Source organism: Colias eurytheme, chromosome 22 (assembly GCF_061535395.1).
Source record: "Colias eurytheme isolate Ceu_HAF_F1 chromosome 22, ilColEury1 Martin Lab GWU primary, whole genome shotgun sequence".
NCBI classification, from domain to species: Eukaryota; Metazoa; Arthropoda; class Insecta; order Lepidoptera; family Pieridae; genus Colias; species Colias eurytheme.
The window spans coordinates 3,197,019-3,217,254 of NC_143001.1; the positions used below are offsets into that span (position 1 = coordinate 3,197,019).

At 32.4% G+C, this 20,236-nt stretch overlaps 2 protein-coding genes across 2 annotated transcripts; one reads left to right on the top strand and one right to left on the bottom strand.

Moving 5' to 3' along the window:
• Positions 1 to 12,279: 12,279 nt before the first annotated feature.
• LOC149898604 (glucose dehydrogenase [FAD, quinone]-like) lies at positions 12,280 to 19,721 on the top strand. The gene is made up of 4 exons (XM_090115062.1): positions 12,280 to 12,710; positions 17,776 to 17,933; positions 18,125 to 18,239; positions 18,355 to 19,721. Exons 1-4 carry the CDS (start codon positions 12,396 to 12,398, stop codon positions 19,678 to 19,680), a joined length of 1,914 nt encoding a protein of 637 aa, XP_089971188.1. The 5' UTR covers positions 12,280 to 12,395; the 3' UTR covers positions 19,681 to 19,721.
• Positions 15,855 to 16,801, bottom strand: LOC149898605 (uncharacterized). The gene has a single exon (XM_090115185.1). It carries the CDS (start codon positions 16,799 to 16,801, stop codon positions 15,968 to 15,970), a length of 834 nt encoding a protein of 277 aa, XP_089971311.1. The 3' UTR covers positions 15,855 to 15,967.
• Positions 19,722 to 20,236: the final 515 nt, after the last annotated feature.

Genomic DNA, 20,236 nt, shown 5'->3' on the forward strand with positions numbered 1-20,236 from the left:
CGATACACGCGACATGCGCTACACAGACCAAAAAGTTTGAGACGATGTAATAAAAGTTTCACTTTAAAGAATACATTTATTTAAGTAATCAAAAAGGGGACTTAGGGGGAGAATAAAATTAAACAAAACTGCCATATACAGACAACAATCACTATGAAACTACATAATTCTAGAATTTTAAGTCCTAAGAATAATGTAGTAATAATATTATTTAACATGGCGGTTGTGATAATTATTTAGGTTATAATTTTGATAAAAAAGTTTTCTTTTTTGTCCTGAATATTTTATATAGCCAATAGAATTTTTTTACGTACCATCTACTCAATAAGTTCTTTTATTTGATACCCCACACGGAATGTTTTGGAAATTTTTATTTTTTTCTTTGTATGCCATATTTAATTACCGGGGTGGGGGGAGGGGGACAACAAAACTGGTTGGCAACATCTGTCTATAGGATGTCTGGGATCTATACAATATATATCAGAAGTCAGATTTAGGTCCGCTATTTTTGCAAAAGAACATCTCCTTGGAGCCTGCTCTATTAGTATTATTTATTAATATATTTACACGATTAAAAATTTACTACACAAAATGTCTTTTACTTGTGTAGGTACTTTGAACTTGAAATAAGGCATGAAAATTTACATACAAAGAGGTTATTAAGCTAGTTTATGGTGCATTTACATTCATAGTTCATATAATTTTCATATACTACACCGAAATATTCCTGTAAAATTATGTAGTTAAGTATTTGAGTATATTTATCACCACCAATAAAGCTAATCATCCAATAAACCGCACTTTTTATGGCCCCATTTGAGTCCCATCTGCCGTACGTACAGCTCCATTATTTGCCTCCATAAACCGACAAGACGCAAACAATCTACGAGTCCTCACTTTAAAATCACCACACAATAAAGAGGCTCTCACGTCCCTCTCTATCCCATACCAAACGAGCGAGACGGCACCACAATCGACAGGCTTTTAGCGAATGCTTCATAAATTTTACAACCTAGAATTTAAACTTCATCAAAGTACTATAAATAAGTAAGGCATTGGCAACTTCGCGAGTTTAGGGGCTTTCAAGCTCGCATGTCTAAATTAAAAGTTTTTCAGTTTGCGTCAGTTTGTGTGGATTCTGTATAGCAGAATATATGTGCATTTAGTTACGAAATAAGAACGTCTTAATTCATCAGAGAAGTGGTTCTTAAAATAGAAGTCGAGCATTTACGCTTGAATTGAAATGTCTTTAATTAAAACAAATTTCCTTCCTAAAATTCAGAGCAAATAAGTGTATAGTCGTGTATACGCTATTGAGATTCAAGTAGACTATAATATGTATAGTATCTCCCGGGAATAGAACCCATGTTACTTCGTTTGTTACGTTGAAGTACCTAACCATAATTCAACGGTTTTCAAATGTATTTTTTTTACCAATATTACAAGAAACATTGGCTTACACATTCCTGTAGGGCTTACATAAATTAAGTGTCGCTTTATTCAAAATTATGTTGTGATAATATCTAATCTAATACCTTGTTCTTTATACTGTAAGATATAATGTTAGAATTTAATTTTAAAATGCGCATATTACTAAAAGCTTTTTTCTATCAGTTTACAAGTTCGAAGGGGAATGACCGCAGACTTTTTAATTCGCACTTCAAAATTAAAAATATATTATGTATACGTTAGAAAACTCTAGATTTGTGAATATTTTATTTTACTTTAAGCATCAAGTAGAAATTGCTTCTAAAAATATTTGAAAATATAACGCTGTAGGCTAAAGGTTATTTTTCTGTGGATACTAAAGAATATACTTTTTTTTGTTAGAGCGAGCAACTGCAACTGGTAAGTGATCACCACAGCTGTCCATGGTACTTTGCAGAGGCAGGATCAAATGAGTTGACGTCGTTTAAATCGTCTTTTGAAATAATTAAATCATTTAATCAAAAGACGTGCTATGTTTACGCATGTAAATATAATATTAAGTAACTCTTATAGATTTTATCGCAATTTTTCATTGTTGATCAGGCAACTGAGCCTAACAGCAATCACCACATGATATGATAGATCAAATCCCATCTTGTAAAGGACGTCATTAAAGGATCAAATGAAACAAAAGAATTAAAACCAAAGACGTTCAGTTTCTGCACCAATAAACAGAGTATGTTAAGTACATTGGAACGGTTTGGATCGTGGAAAAGTTCGCTGTCGTTAGCGTTTCTTATCCCAGAGGTTCTTTGATTTGAGCTTTAGTGTAATGGTTGGGATTTTAAAGGAACAGTTTGTAGCGATTCGTGGAATTGCATATGCTACAAAATAGTGTCTGATATTCCTTGAAAATTTTTACAAACGATTACCAATACGAAAGTTTGTTATGCAATCAAGTGATATTGGATGGATGTTTGATACTTTATTGTATCGAAATTACAGATTACATCTGCATGAATAAAAGAATTTGGATAAGCAGTAAATAGCATTTTGTCATAATATTATCAACTAAGAAATACCCGTAGTCGATCTGGTTGCTTTCATACTGATTTGGTCTGAAAACCAATATATATATTGTTCATGCCATGTACAATGTATCATGTAACCTTATAAGATTTCACGAAGCAAACCTCTTCTCGTGTAAAAATCTGATCAAAGCAGACCAAAATATAACTCCTTTGAAAACTGTAGTATCTGCAAAATAAATCCAATACATATTATCAATTGACAGTGACAATACAACCGTCGTAAAGTGCTAGAATAGTGTACACAAGCTCTAAAAGCTTTATTGCCTGAATTTTGCAACTACAAATATTATATGTCCTAACTTTGATTCGCTACACATTGTCACGTTGTACAATGTTAAGACAGATTCAAATGTTACATCTACAATTGAATTTAAATTCAATATGTATTTTATGGCAGGTGCTGTGTAATTCAACATTATGTTGGTTTGTGTAATATTGTGTACATTTTGTAGAGCAATTGCAACATTATAAAAGCACTAGATGAATTCAGAATTTGCTAATAAGCTCCTACACATACTATGTAGAACATATTGTATAAATAGGGGTCCGCCCCGGCTTCGCCCGTGGTACATGCTTACGTTTTCTCTCCATTAGAACCATACTCGTACTTCAAGGAATAATACCTATAACAAAAGAATTGACGAAATAAGTTCAGCCGTTCTCGTGTTTTTCGCTAAACGATTCGTTTTTATTTTGTAGATATTATAGAATCCTATAATATATTATAGCTTAATCTGGTATTTAAATAACGGCCTGAAGAAAAACCATAGCATCGTAGCAAACGGGAGGGTTCCAAACTAGTTGATAGGACGGATTTTTGAGAAGTTAAATAAATATAAATAATCGTATAGGTATTCTTGAAAATAAAGTATTTGCGCTATTCAGGAATTGAGAATCTTCATGCGTGAAGCAAGGTAACATATCGGTTGAAGCCTGTGTATTATTATTTTATTTTCATGTCACTTTGTGCTATTTTTTATTTTATTTTCATGTCACTTTGTTAAATGATATCGTTCTGATAAATTGAATACGTGGTAGTCGAAAGCAGTACCTACCTATGTCAAAACGTAAAATGTATGCAAATAGACATAATATAGATGATTTACTTAAAAATAAATCATACATAAAAAAAAATTAAAATGAAATTTAAAATTCAAACGAAATGTTCGTCAATAAAAATATTATTACAAAGAATTTTGCATTCACAAAAGAGCACATTTTTCTGATTCAGAGAAATATGGACAGAATTACGCATCCCGTAAAAAATATACCTACAATTAATGATTATAGTCATAAAAATATCTAGCCAGCTATTTAATCGCAATTTAGCTAGTTCAATAGAGCGAAGTTTTTAGTATGAAATTTTTATAAAGATAAAAATATTTATTTCGGTTTTACCGATTTCGTTAATTCTTTTTTTTGACGTGACAACGTCTTATAATTCGATAGAGCCGGCTGCACGCACGAAAAAACATGACTCATGCGGCGTTACCTCGCTCTGACTCATCTGAGGCGTTCGATGTAAGGCTTAAAGTGCAAGCGAGAGCGCGGAACGAGCGACAAAGAAGCACAATCGTTGTCACGTTCAACTATCGTCAGTAAACCGACTTTACAGACAACCAATTTTTTTTTATAATATTCCTTGAAGTACGAGAATGGTTTTTATGTAGAGAAAACGTAAATATGAACCACGGGTGAAGCCGGGGCGGACCGCTAGTTTATTATATTATTACCGGGTTGTAACTTTTGATTGGATAATTTATAAAGCATATAAGACTTTCTTTGTTTGATGAACTAACGTAAGGTTATCCGGTACTAATAATGAAAATTAAATAATATAAACCTTTTCCCTTCAAAAATGTTGCAAAACTAAAAAAAAAAATCCTTTTCATTGCAGGCATTACTAGTAACATAAATTGAAAACAAATAATAACACACAAGTAAACCAATCACTACATAGTATAAAACAAAGTCGCCGTCTCTGTCCCTATGTCCCTATGTATGCTTAAATCTTTAAAACAACGCAACGGATTTTGATGTGCTTTTTTTTAATAGATGGAGTGATTCAAGAGGAAGGTTTTAGTATATAATTTATTATGTTTTAGACGAAGCGGGCGAAGCCGCGGGCGGAAAGCTAGTACAAAATAAATCATTTGCACTTATATCCGATAAACAATAGCCATGTACTTGTTATAGTTAAAGCTCATATCGTAAAAAGTTAATACTTACGTGTAGTTTTTCAGAGAGCTCGTAAAAACTTTTTTACTAGGCACTTAGTTTAACAGTAAGGTGGGCTATTGTGAATATTTTTATTTTTTCTTCCGCATTGAAGTGTAAGGTTGGATTTTTCATTATTTTTTTTAATAAAAGAAGTCAAGAAATTTTATTAATAAAAAAAAAATAAACTACCTTTAAATGGGAGGAACTGGAAGGCACTAGCTTTGAAATAAAATAAGATTCATCGAAACCGGTTCATCCAGCCGAAAGTTCTGAGATAACAAACACAAAACAATACTGTCGAATTGAAAACCTTTTTTTGAAGACGGCTGAAAATTTCTAAAGAATTATTATGATGATTAGAGCGAGATTGCCTACTTATTTTTAAGTGTGTTAAATTTTCCGTATTTTCGTTTTCAACTTTTTCAATGATGCCTTTTTATGGCTTTCCGAGAAAATGAGGAAATATAGAAAATATTTCCTTAGGATCGTATTTTTAAACTTGTTGATTTATAGGTAGTAAATTATTTTATTCGATTAGAAGAAAGTAGAATGTTCAGATTATTGGAATAAAAATATCTCTGAGTAGCGTATAAAATTGGACTACTTCTTATTTTTTTTTAGATTAGTAATGTAATCAGAATTTTTATAAATAAAAACAAACACTGAACAGCCGTCATCATTTCAGATAAATAAAAGAACTAGCTTTTTACGAAGGCGGTTGAAAAATATGAGATGTCATCTGTTTCAGTTTGTATCTGGACAGAAATACATTTCACAGCCTTCTGTATATTTTCCGATTACTTTTAAATTACCTGCCTAATCTAGTATTGACATCAAAGGTATAATATTATTACCTATTTAATTTGAAAAATTAATTTAAAAATAAATCTACTCCATTTTCGGATATAAATCCATTCAAATGAAATACTTCGTCCTCTCACTCCGTACATTAAAATGAACAAAACAAAATTCAGAGAAAGTCAATTCGGTAGCAAATAACATAATAAACATTAAAGGCCCCAGTTAAATAATTTATACGAAGGAAATTCGCATCTATTGACATAGAAAGTAAACAAATCCAAACATAATTTTCCCTTGCGCGTAATTTCCTTGCGAAAGCTCGTTAGTAGCTGATGTGAATAAAATTACTGTTGATTCTAATATTGATATCGAACAACCAAAATGTAATGGAACGATAATAGACTTTGGCTATGTTTAGCGCCGAATGTGTTATAGAATATTATATTTATTTATTTCTTTACATCACATAGAACTTACCATAATAATTATATAGTTAAAAATACTAAAACACTAAATAATCGTATTGTTATTGATCCTTGATAAGTTTACATAAATATACAGGGTGTCCCACCGTTGGTATACTAAGCTCAAAGGAGATTATAGTTTTGCATACGCTGAGTACGTAAAAAATACTTAAAAAATTCCAGACGCATTCTTTTTTCATATAGATGAATTTTTAGAACTCTTTGTGTACACCCCTAACAAGCAACCCGCCTAACTTTTCCACCCGCACGTGAGCTATCGTTTAAAATTATGTTTTCATAGACAAAATGCTCACATTAGCGAAGCGGTATATATGCCGGCTAGGGCTGCGCGAAGTTAGAGAAGAAAACATGGATTTTAAGGAAAAATTTTGCAAAAAATTTTTGACGTAATTTTGTTGTTTAAGTATTTTTTACGTGATCAGTGTATGCAAAACTACAAATCCCTTCGCGCTTAGTATACCAATAGTGGGACACCCTGTATACAGGTGAAGCTAATTAAAGCGTGTAAACAAATTACGTATTTGGAAAATAATATTGGAAATTACTTGTAAAAGAAATTCATAACCAAGTAATAATAATAAAAAATCTATCACTACATCCTAACTATAATATTATAAGTGTAAAAGTAGCTCTGTCTATTTGTCTGCGTGATTCTTCTTCACGCATCCTCAACCAATGAACCGATTTGTATGAAATTTGGCACAAAGATAGCTTTAGACCTGAGCTTTATTCCTTGTGATATGTAATGCTTCTGTCGTGTGACTATGTATTTTAATATTTAAGTATACCTACATAGATAAATACAATAAACAGTGAACAAGAGAATTTGCATCTTATTTAATGTGTCAATCAAAAAGCTTACCCAAGGTGATGATTAGTTGATAGACATTATAATACCTATTACCTTGTCATGTGTATTTAATAATGTATGCAGGATAACGTAACTCTGAATTAATTTTAAGTTAAACACAAAACATTGTATAATGTGTGTGTCAAATTTGTTGGAATATAAATCAATTAACTGCATATTTAGAAGACTGAGAGTTCAATTTAAGAGAAAACTTAGATTGAAAGTAAATTATATCAATAACTAGCTTTCCGCCCGCGGCTTCGCCCGCGTTTTCAAAGAAAAACCCGTTCCCGTAGGATTCCCGGGATAAAACCTATCCTATGTCCTTTCTCGGGTATCAAAATATCTCTATACCAAATTTCATGCAAATTGGTTCAGTAGTTTAGGCGTGATTGAGTAACAGACAGACAGACAGACATTTATAATATTAGTATGGATTATAAAAAAATAATGTATCAACTTATCACGACATAGTATTAAACAAAGTCGCTTTATGTCCTTACATTGGGACGGATAAATCGACTTTGTCGCTATGTTCCTATGTATTCTTAAATCTTTAAAACTAGGTACGCAAGAGATTATGATGCGGTTTATTTAATAGATAGAATGATTTAAGAGGTAGTTTTACATGAGTTTTACTATATAATTTATTAGGTTTTTGACAAAGCGGACGAAGCCTCGGGCGGTTAACTAGTTACATAATATAAGAATAAAAATTTACCTTGCAACGTAAAAATCCTTTCAATTTAAATATCACCTAGAGTTACATTGATACGAATCCACGCGAAACCAATAAAATAGGCTATTGTTTTTTGTGCTGATTGAAAAGGGCCTAATTGCAAATACCGCACCTTGTACAATCGAGTCACAGTAACCATAAATTTGCGAGCAAAACATTGACAACCTATTGGATTCTCCTAATTAACACGCGTCAGCTTTCAGGCAGCTATATTTTAATTTCAGTGACAGTTTATTCAATGTATATTGCTTGGAACGTGAATCTAATATGTTATTTAATAACAAGACATTAAGGAGAGTCATTTGATAATCAAAATAAGGGCGTGGCGTGGCGTTTTTATCATTTACCACCAAGCGACCAGCTCGATTGCTCGTTCTGAAAAAAGAAAGCACACATAATATACACTATCTTATACCATTATACTAATGTAATATTATGTAACCACTTATAGAAAAATATATTAATTTCATTTCAAATCTAACGTTGGTTTAGTCATTTTTGTTTCACAATGAACTTATAATACCTATACATACATAGTTCATTTACAGATACACAATTCAATAGTATTTACTAGTAGACTACTACTAAGTAGAGTACTTAAGTACTTTGGTCTTTGATGATAAATTAAGGTCAAAGGCCGAAGTTATTTAACATGAAAGTTTCAAATACTTTTGAATAGGAATGACTGTATAAGATGAGTATTATGGGACATTGAAAATGTTTGATTTAAAATTACATATAATATAATCGTTGGGTGGTATAATAGACATAAATTTTGATTCACTTGTAGTTTTTCGCAAAAAAATTGCTAAATTCTTGTTTGGTACAAAAATTCAGTAAAAAAAAATGTTTATCGATTAACATATTTATTTTTATTTTTGTAATTAAATTTATTTAAGCACTTAAAATAACAGTAACGTAATTATATGTATAAGTTTTCTTGTGCATACCTGTAATTGGTGTATACATCACATTAATATTCGTTAGTTGTTAAGATCTAATTGTTATAATTTTTATGTGTACTCTGTTGGTATGTCTAAATAAATAAATAAATAAAATAAGTAAAATATTATTATTTGTGAGTACCATAAAATGAAAATCTGAGTTACGTTTTGAATGGAAGTACCTAATAAATTGGAAATTTACCTTTTAATATAAGTAGAAAATTAGAATTTATATCTTAAAACATTGTCATAAATTGCAAAAATTCAAACTCCTTAAATATTCACTTTTTAGATAGAAGTAATTAGTTTCACTGTACAAGCTTTACCGAATAAAGTAGAGCTTTTAAGGTAAACTTATTTTCCGTAAAATTATGAAAAGCAATATAAAATTTTAATTTCCCAAATAATAATAAAAATTTGTACGTTAAAGAAGTTATTAAACATTTTTTTATTGTACACAGTTCAAGAAATGCGCGATATAATATTCGTAAATTAAAAGCACTCTAGTTGACTGCTCGCTATAAAGTGGTACAACCACATTAAAACCAGCTGTGGCCGAAGCATATGAAAACGTATAATTTTGCTCATATTCTTTACTTTCTTATTTTATTAACACGTTCCGCTTCAAAAGCGTACTTATTTCAAACTCTTAAACGAAGACCCGTAAGTAGCCACGCTTTCAATAGCGAAAGGGCTTAATTACTCGACCATGTAATAGAATATGAGCTTTCTCACATAGGTTATAAGGCAGGAATTGTTAAAAACTATTATCGCAGTTTCTGTTAACAGTGTAAAGTTGTGTGTAATGAAGGGAAGACCGCATGTAGTGAAGCAAATTGCTTTTAGACGACATATTACATTAGATACAGATACGCTTTCTTAGTCAATGTGATGACGTCACGGTGGAAAATAATGTATGGAATTGAGTGATTTTTCATGTCGATATATTTTAGTTTGCGATTTATGCGAAGCGCGAAACTTAAGCAAGTTTCTTATAATGCTATCGTCTGTTAGAACGAGTGAACTTTATGTATAAACTCGTATGATAAAGAAGAAAGATTTTTGTCTTTGTGTGTTTAGATTTAATTGTACAAAAAAGAGCGTGCATGCCGAGCACACGTGTCAGAAGTGAAACTTCTTTTGAATATTCAAAGATACCAAAATCATCTCCTTACTCCATGACGTGACGGGCAGGGCAATAGCCCTGATGCGACCTTGAAGTTTTACTCTCAACGCGCCTAAAGAAATTTCACTTCAAAAGTTCGATTATTCTTTTCGAATAACAAAAATTATAAATTTAAAATGAAATTTTCCAAACAAATATAAATGCAGAATAATAAAAACATCTTCCAGTTCACAAGGACACATTAAGACTGGTGTATCACGTCGTATTTTCAAAGTTTTGGAAGCACTGAAAATATACGGTTGTCTACACATGAATATTTCTTGGCGCAAAATGGAATTGAACTAAACAGTACAAAGAAAACATTTTTATTGCAAGTGTGGACGTGTAGAATCGATTTAGAGGCTATTGATCCTTGAACTAGAGGTAAGTAAAGTAAAATTTAACCATATAAAAGACTACGATACTATGATATTAATAAATTATAACTAAAACTCAATTCATTTTGTATTAGATGTCTATAAGTATATAATATCATAATATTGGGAACTAGCCGTAAATTATTCTCCGGTCCCATTGGCTTGATGATATATTATTATTATTAAAGAGCCTTTCTCGATAAATGATCTATCCAACACAAACAATTTTTAAAATCATACTCAAACTCCACAGTTCTAAGAATTAGCGCGTTCAACCAAACAAACACTTTACACTTACGCTTTAAAATGTCAGTATATAGTAATTCTTTTTTATTTTTATTTTTATTGTATAGTACTTAATTCTTTAGGTTTAGAACAAACCAAAAAAAAAAATAGTTCAAACTCAAACATTTATTTATTCAATTAGACTTCTTCTAAAAGCACTTTGAATCATCATAACATATTTTTAATATTTACCACTGAATTGATGCCGAGGTCTTGTGAACCATCGTTTTTGATATCTGATAAAAGTATAATTTAATTTAAACTTTTAACCCTTTACAAGTTTTCAAAATCCAATTACAAAGGTGTCAGCAAAACATTATAAGCAAGAAGAAAATTAACAATGGACCCGCATATAAAATATTTTACACAAATAAAGTAAGAAACCAAATGAGTAAAAACTGGTATAAATTTGTTTTAAAAGTTTCGATTAAAATTTTGTAAGGAACCTTAGAAGTCTTTCAGAAGTTAATTTTATTGGCAAATCGGTGCTTCATATTGTTTTTCGTATTTTTGCATAACAATCCAATATTCTTTAAATACTTTGCGAAAGTGCGAACAAGTGAGAAACGTTTTCTTAATAAAAGTTTTCTTATTAAGCCTTGTTTGTCCGAAACCTCATAGATTTTATATTATAGAGAAATATGATAGAAAAACTCATAAATTATAGCTTTGTTATTACATTTATCTTATATCTAAAATATTAGGTGCGTTCATAGAGATGTATCACTTGTGTCCATACCTTTAAATACAACCACATGAAACTACATCATGGCTTCAAAAGAAATATATTTCAAGATTATTTTTCGTATTTTTCGTTACTGTTCCACTTCTTTTAGCCGTAGCATAATTACTCTTATTTTCTCTATAAATTGACTATAATTCAGCACAATTAATATTAAAATATAATCGAAATCGGTTCATCCGTTCGGGAGCTACGATGTCACAAATAGACACACATACAGAGACACGTCTATCGTTTTCTCGTCGAACCTTAAAAATAGAAACAACTTTTGAACATCTGTATTTTATTTACATTAGAAAATAAATACCAAAGATATTATTGTTTGCATAACATACAGGTAAAGACACAGGTAAAGATATTAATACATTGTGTTTACGTTTTATATTTACATACTTTACATCACACACACACACACATCACATTATACTGAAATAAAGAATTGTATACACAACATACAATCCCTTTGAGCATTACTATCATCGACGATGTGACACAGTGTACATTTGAACACATTTTGAGCAGCCGAATTTTAATGGAAATGTAAATTTGCATTCATATGCAGCGCTGGAATATTTATAATAAACTGTAAGAACTGTTGAAAATGTTATTTCTTTCATATAATATTACACATTTGGCTTAGTGTAATTTAGATAATAATTAACCAATTGCGCATGAGATATTCACAATTTGTTTACACAGTAAACTATATAAACACAGGTGCCCATGGAAGACTGTCACGACTCACGATCACGTTCTATACAACAACCAGAATCATATTCGCCTCTTAAAAGGTCGTCAAAAGAATAAAGAATCGCTGTAGAATACATGCGTATTGCGTAGGTAGTTTTGCTTCCGAAAATTTTTAAAGTTGTAATCTGCTGATAGAGTCTTCCAGGAGAAGGCTTTGTGATAAGATTTACCCACGCGGGAGAGTACCTGAAAAAAGCCATAAATACCATGAACAAAGCAATTTAAAAAATAATCTTAGTCTTGATATTTCAATATGTAGTTTACATAATTGCGTTTCAAAATATGATGTATGTAATCAGCCTTTCTTAAATAAATATTTAACGAAAATTTAAATGCACAACAAAACAATACACACTTGTATTTAATATAACAATAAAATAAAATTATTTTATGTATCAACTACCGTGGAAGAAACACGTGTAACTGGTGTACTAGTGAAAAAATTTATGCATAAAATTAGACTATTAAAGCGACAGTTAAGTGACTGGTTTTAAAGTACTTTACAACAAGTTAACAAAATGAGTTTATGGTTACCACCAGATATAGCCCCAATCTGTGCAACTGCACATGCAAATTTGACGCAGTGCTCTCCAACAGGCTATCTTTATTTGGCTCTAGTGACTCAACTCTTTGGTAATACTACATATAATAGCTATCCCGAATACAACCAAGATGATGCACAGATGTGTAAAGAAAACAAAGACACAAATAATGCTGAAGAAGATAATATTAAGAACATTGATGATGGAAATAAGAAATACGATTATATAATTGTTGGAGCGGGTTCCGCGGGCTGTGTACTTGCTAACAGACTATCTGAAGATGATCAAGAGGTGAAACTTTAGTCTTTAAAATATTCATTTAGAACGTTGTTTTTTTATCTTGCTAGTTATTAAATAATGAATAAAATAAAATAAAAAAATAAAAAATAAAAAAAGCCTTATATTTCCAGAAAAAAGAAACTTAAATAACATTTGTTTTTTGTTTTTACTAAACTTAACCTATATTTGCCTTGTTTATATTAATTTAAATATATTTGTAGTTTTTAGTGTTTTGTTCAGTATTTTGGTTCGTTTTCCAGAACCCCTCCTCGGGTGAAGGCCTCCTCCAACGTTTTCCATTCTTCCCTATTCAGGGCTTTATGTATCCAGTCGTGGCCAGCCGTCCTGACAATCTCGTCCTGCCATCTCGTAAGCGGCCTTCCTCTGCAGCGCTTGCCCAGAGGGCCGGTCCATGACGTTACTCTCCTTGTCCATCTCTGGTCCTGAAGTCGCGCTACATGTCCCGCCCACTTCCATTTGAGTTTTAGAGACTGGTTTAGTGCGTCAGTAGCTTTTGTTGTTTGTCTGATTTTAGTATGTCTTATTTTTTGTATCTTTCTTATGTTGAGCATACTGCGCTCCATGCCTCGTTGACATGTAGATATTTTCTGTCTTATACTGTTTGTAAATTTCCAGGTTTGACAGGCGTACGTTAAACATGGTAGGAGGCAAGACGTCATGACCTTAGATTTAATTTGTATCGCCATATTGCTTTTGAATATTTCTTTCAGGCTCCAATATTTATTCCAGGCGAGTTGTATCCGTCTTTCTACCTCTCGGTCGTTGTTTGTTTTGTCAAAGCTGATTTGTTTACCCAAGTAAATGTATGTATCTGTATAATTTAATGTTTTGTTGTCAACTGAAATTTTGGGTTTTACTCTACTGTTTGTCATTAACATCGTTTTAGTTAGATTCATCTCTAAGCCGATTTGTTTGCTGTATTCATTTAGTGTTTGTAGCATGTACTGTAGTTGGGTACTTGATTCAGAGAGAAGAACTATATCGTCCGCGAAACGGAGATGACACAAGTACTTTCCACCAATATATAGGCCGCAGTTTCCCCAGTCAAGCTTCCTTATTATATACTCCAAGATAGCGATGAACAGTGTCGGGGACATCGGATCGCCCTGTCTTACTCCTCTTTGTATGGGAAATCTTGGGCCGATTTTTTCCAGTTTTACTCTTCCTGAACTGTTATTGTAAATGCTTTTAATTATCTGTATGTACTCAAAATTGACCCCCTGTTCTTCTAGAGCGTTCCAGATACTTGAATGTGCTACGGTATCGAAAGCTTTTTTGTAGTCTATGAAGGCAATATGTAGATTTCTTTGTTTCTCTTGGTACTTTTCAATCAGTAGGTCTATAGTATAAATGTGGTCAATGGTAGAGAAGCTTTTCCTAAAGCCTGCTTGTTCTATTGGTTGTTCGGGTTCTAAAATGACACTTATTCTTCGATTTATAATAGACGAAAAGATCTTGTATAAGCACGGCAGTAAGCTTATTGGTCTGTAGTTGGCGATGTCATATGGTGCTCCTTTTTTATAAATCAATATTATATTTGATTCAGACCATTGTGTAGGTATATTGGCTGATTTCAGTATGCGGTTAAACAATTGTGTTAGTGGTGTAGTCAATAAGGAACACGCTGTTTTTATGGCCTCATTTGTGATATGGTCTGGGCCGGGGCTTTTTTCAACTTTTAGCTTGTTTATCGTATCAGCTACCTCCTTGTTATCTAATGGTTTTACTATGTTATCAGTTGTTGTCAGGCACTTTATGTTAGTGTTGCATTCTATGTTTTGATAAGCGGACGTCTGGTTCTGGTTGCTGTAGAGGGTTTCGTAAAAGCTTGTTGCTATATGTAGAACGTCCCTACGCTTATTTGATATTTGTTCCCATTTTTTTAAACCTTCCACCCAAGTTTTGTTGGTTTTTAACTGTTTGAAAGCTCTTTTTGTGCTGCCTGTTAGTTTAAGATGTTTTTCTATAGTATTTGATCTGTAGCTTGCGTAGTCTTGTTTTATTCGTTTGCTTATAAGTTTGTATAACGCAGCAATTTCATTTTTAATAGTTCTTGTTTTATTTTTGTTTTGTTGTAGTATTCGTCTTCTTGCTATAAGTGTTCTAGTACTTTCTGATAGGATGTTATTCTTTATGTTTGTGTTTTGTCTAGCTTTTTGAAGACTCTGGGTTATGATGCTAACTATTTTGTCGTAGTGTGTTTGAATTGGAGTGTTTTCGTCAATGCATAATAAATCTGGTAGGTGGTGGGCGACGCATTCTCTATATTTCTTGATTTCTTCTTCGGTTGTCAACTTAGAGTTTGGGTAAGATGTGTAGCTGCTTCTACTCTTTGTTTGTTTTGTCCACGTAAATGTCGCTCTAATTGGTCTATGGTCTGAGGAGTAGCTGAGATTTAGAACTTCGATATTTTTTATCATGCTTGGTTTGTTAGATAAAATAAAATCGATCTCATTTTTGTGTTTAGTATTTGGCGAACGCCAAGTCCACCTGCGATTTGGTTTCTTTTTAAAAAAGGTATTTAAGATCGAGATTTTGTTTTCGAGAGCGAAGTCAATCAGTGTTTGTCCTCTTTGGTTTCTAATACCATATCCATGTTGTTTCATTATCAGATATTCTGCTGGTTTTGGTTGGCCAATTTTAGCGTTAAAATCTCCCATGATTATGTAAACTTGGTAAGACAAGTCGAGTGCTTTGTATATGTCAGCGTAAAAGTTTTCAATCTCTTCTTCTTTTGCTGATTCTGTGGGCGCGTACGCTTGTATAAGTGATAATTTGCTACCATGTAGATTTAAGTTTAATAGAGCGACTCTTTCACTGATACTTGTAAAACTTTCTATACTTTCTTTGTGGCGTTTGTTAATTAGAAAGCCCACTCCGTAGAGCCCTTGCGTAAGCCCCGTGTAGCAGAGAATGAAGTCTTCATATTCTTCGATTTTTGTCCCGGTACGTCGAATTTCAGCCAATCCAATTATATCAAATTTAACATTGTTTAGTGCTTCCTTAAGTTCAATCAGGTGACTGTAAGTCGACAGTGTTCTTACATTGTATGTTAATATGTATAGCTTTTGTAGTGTTTCAGGAATCACGGTTGTCTCTTTTTGTGTTTTGTTATTGTTATTTGCTAAGATCGTTGGAGGGTTTTGGTCGTTATCTTCCTCGGTGACCAGCCGTGTTGGAAGATGGTTTTTGTTTCTTTGTTGATTATGTTTGAGTGGTACATTTGTTTGGGAGGGGGGCGGTAATTGCTATTGGTTGTTTTTATTCACATTTTCGTTGTTTTGGTGCTGCAAAGTATTCTTGTCGTTTTTGTTAACTAAGTAGTTTAGTAAGCCTGGTCTTACGAAGCCTTCCGACACACTGTTTGATCTGCGTATTGGAGAGTTTGGATTTTTTGTTTTATTCTTTTTGGTGGTTTGTGAAATACGTGTTTGTTGCGGTTGATAGTTTTGAGGCTCAGGTGAGGTTGGTAATGCTCTTTTGTTGTTTGATTTTAAAACAACTAATTTATCGTATTTTATCGTGACTCTATTGCCTTTCTCGCGCTCTTTGTTTGCTTCCTTTTGTAGTTCCTTTCTTTTTTCTAAAATATATTTAGGATAGTCTTCTTTCAAGTAGTATTGGGTGTCTTTTAATAAATTTTTTTGCTTGAGAATGTTGATCTTTAGGCCCAGGGTAGTAAAAGTTACAAGTATGGGACGCGGTTTATCACCTATTTTTCCTAATCTTTTTACCTCCTGGATATCTCTGTATTCTAGTTTTACAGATAGATATTCGTTGATGAATTTAATTATATTATTTTCAAGGTTTTTATACGATGACTCGCCCTCCTCTATGCCAAAGAATATAATGTTTCTTGCCCTTGCTTGTTTTTCCATGAATTGAAGTCTCCTTTCTTGATTTTCTACTTTTTCTTTTAAAGTTTGGTGTTTTTCTTCCCATATGGCGAATTTTTCTTCCAATTTATTTGTTATGTTTTGTGTAACTTGTTCTGTTACCCTTTCTCCGTTTTTCTGAATTTCTATTTTTTGGTCGTTCAGTTCTTTTTGGATGTTTTGTAGTGCTTTCATAATCTCCTCCATTGTGTCTGGTTTGTTTTGGTACTCGTTACGCCCTCTCTGTGCGGTAGATTGTACTGCTACGGCAATAGCACGATTGATTTTTCTGTAGATCTTAAGTTGAAAATAGTGTGCACCTTTTTTGGTAGATGGCGTTTAATTTGATTTTAAATGTAGTTTTAATACGGAGTATATTGTTACTGTGTCGCAGTAGCGCCCTTCTTCCCGAACCTTCCTTCAAGAACTCTTACACCACTCAAAAAATCCGGTTTATGGAAACACTTAGTCTCTAGATATTTAGCAAGGACTTAGCAGCAGGTATATTACACGTTCTCACATCGACAAGTGCACTATTCTTTGCTGGGCTCTTTCTCAGTTAGGTTTATATCCAAACAATTAATTTCTCTGATCATTTCATCTTATACGGGAGGCATGTCCTTTACAGGAATCTTGTTTGTAGTTTTTTCTAACTGACTGTACAGAGCTATCAGTGCTTATTAGTTATTTTCGAATTGTTAGTGTAGTTTATACTTTACGATGTTGATTCATGACATAAGTGAGTCATCTTCTTTTGTTCTGACAGCTGTTGATACACTTGAACACTGTTAACGGTTTTTATATTGACAAAACAAAAATAATACTTTTTTGCCACTTATTATCACTGCAATGATTAATTACTTGATTCTATGTTTATTCACAATAGTTTATGTATATTTTGCCGATAGAAACTTCACTGGTATTTTGAATAATCTTTGTATCAAGGCACGATTTAAAATTTTTATATATCACAGGAACTGTTTGACTAATTATCGAGATAACATTTACACTGGTATTTTATACGTATAGATATATTTTGAAGCACTTTTCACTCGTATTATTTAACTAGAACTATTTTTAATTTAATTAATTAGCGGAGCTCACTGATACTTGAATGACAGCTGTCATCGTCCCCCTAAATAATGAATAAGTTATGTAATATGTTATGATATTCCTTACAGATTTTACTTCTGGAAGCCGGGTTGGAAGAACCAGATGTTACAATGGTGCCAGCCCTTCCAGGATTATTGGCTAATTCCAAGATCGACTGGATGTATAAAACTCAGCCAGAAGAAACTAACTGTTTGTCGCAAAAAGGTCAATCTTGTCCTACATTAAGGTATTCTGTCTTACATAATTCAGTACTAAAGATATAACCATCAAAAGGAAATTTAATATGAAAAGATAAGTAGATATATATTATAGCTTATCTAAAAATTTTTTCGTTCAAATTTTCCACCTCCAAACCTATTTAACGACAATAGCAAGCAATTAGCATTATTCATTTACATGATATTGATACTTTTACAGAGGCAAAACAATGGGTGGGTCTAGTGCTGTAAATTATATGGTCTATATGAGAGGTAGTAAGATAGATTATGATAATTGGGCAAAAGATGGTAACGAAGGTTGGAGCTTTGACGAGGTAAGTTTAATATTAAAATTATAAAAACACATTGTAAAATCTGTACTTTTCCTATCAAGAAAAGTGGCAATAGTTTGCCATCAAATAATGAAATTATGTTATGATTATTTTACAGGTCTTACCATACTTTAAAAAATCTGAAAATTATCGATACGCTGAAACCATCGATACCGAATATCATGGAATTGGTGGTCTATTGAACGTCGAAAGATTTTCTTACGTTGATGAAGTATCTGTTATGCTTGTAAACGCTTATAATGAAAAGGGTTTACCAATTATTGATTTGAGTAAAGACAGCAAAGTTGGCGTAGATATAAATCTGTCTACATCTAAAGACGGTAAACGACAATCAGCTAATGTTGCATTTATAAAGCCGATCAGGAATAAGAGAGAGAACTTACAAATAATAACAGATGCATTTGCTACTAAAGTAATTATAGATGAGTTTACAAAAACGGCGATTGGAATAGAATATTATAAAAATGGATCATTTCATAAAGTTTTTGCTGAAAAGGAAGTCATAGTTAGTGCTGGTTCAATTAATTCACCAAAATTACTTAAATTATCTGGCATAGGACCGAAAGCGGAACTAGAAAGTCTTAACATTCCAGTTTTAGCCGATTTGAAAGTTGGATATAATCTTCATGATCATGTCACAACTGATGGTCTCACAGTTGCACTATCCAACGAATGTGAAACATTAAAAAATCAAGAAGAATTGCTAAGTGAAATATACAATTATTATTCTCAAAATGAAACTAAAGATGGTCCCTTGTCTACAACATCGATTATTAATAGTGTTGCATTTATAAAGACAAGCTATGAAAAGGAAAATGCACCAGATATTCAAATTCATTGTGATGGTAGAAATGTGGCTGAATATATCGCAGATCCTAGTACATATATGGCAACAAATGTTTTCCCCTTATCTTTCTATGATGGCATTGCACCTAGACCATTGCTTCTTACTCCAAAAAGTAGAGGTTATATTTTGCTAAATAAGACAGATCCCACATTTGGGGCACCACTGATTTACCCAGGTTACCTTAAAGAGCAAGAAGATATAGATAGATTAGTCGAGGCTATAAGATTCTTATTAGGTTTAGAAGATACAGAAAGTTTCAGGGAATGTGGTGCTAGATATGTTAAAGTACCAGTAGAAGGTTGTACTGATTATGAATGGGGTACATATGAATATTTTGTTTGTATATTAACACACCGTACGGCGACTATTTACCATCCAGTTGGAACTTGTAAAATGGGGCCAGCTGAAGATCCAGACGCTGTTGTAGATCCAAGGCTGAGAGTGTACGGTATCGATAAATTGAGAGTGGTTGATTCTGCTATCATACCAAAAATTGTCAGAGGTAATTTGAATGCCCCAACAATAATGATAGCAGAAAAAGCTAGCGACATGATTAAACAGGACCGTGCTGATTGAAATGTGGAGTAAATACCTAAGAAAAGATTTTTAATAATAAATACGTGTTGCTGATTCGATTGTTTTCTTTATAACATCTGTCACTGAAATTATATTGTAACAAGTACAGAATTATTTTACGATTGAATAATCTGTTCTAGGTCACCTATTACTTACTTTAGTCTTACCAGGCAATCCTCGTGACACTAGACCAGTTTCCTTAATAGCACTATTTGACCTTAATTGTGAAAATCTTGCTGGGCACTGTACATTGTTACGTAATATACGATTCACTGAGTTGCTCGTAAATATAGGAAATGGTCGGCTGTTTGTATAGAGATGAGCGAGTAGATTACTTTTTTCACTCCCTCCTTTTCTTTATTTTATTGAACGCCTCGTTAGGATGGCTAGGGTTGTCAATAGTCTTTATTATCGTGGTATAGGATAAGTTTTATAATAAATAACAATTTGTAAATATGTGTTTTGTGAATCGTGAAATAATTCATCTAATTATAAATAGAGTTACAGTAAAATATTTATTTTCTCTAATAGAATTATACAATATGAAAAGTTTGTT

Coding starts and splice junctions, on each gene's coding strand:
- LOC149898604 (XM_090115062.1), top strand. CDS start 12,396: ATGAGTTTATGGTTACCACCAGATATAGCCCCAATCTGTGCAACTGCA. Junction 12,711..17,775: donor TATCTGAAGATGATCAAGAG/GTGAAACTTTAG, acceptor TATTCCTTACAG/ATTTTACTTCTGGAAGCCGG. Junction 17,934..18,124: donor CAATCTTGTCCTACATTAAG/GTATTCTGTCTT, acceptor ATACTTTTACAG/AGGCAAAACAATGGGTGGGT.
- LOC149898605 (XM_090115185.1), bottom strand. CDS start 16,801: ATGGAGGAGATTATGAAAGCACTACAAAACATCCAAAAAGAACTGAAC.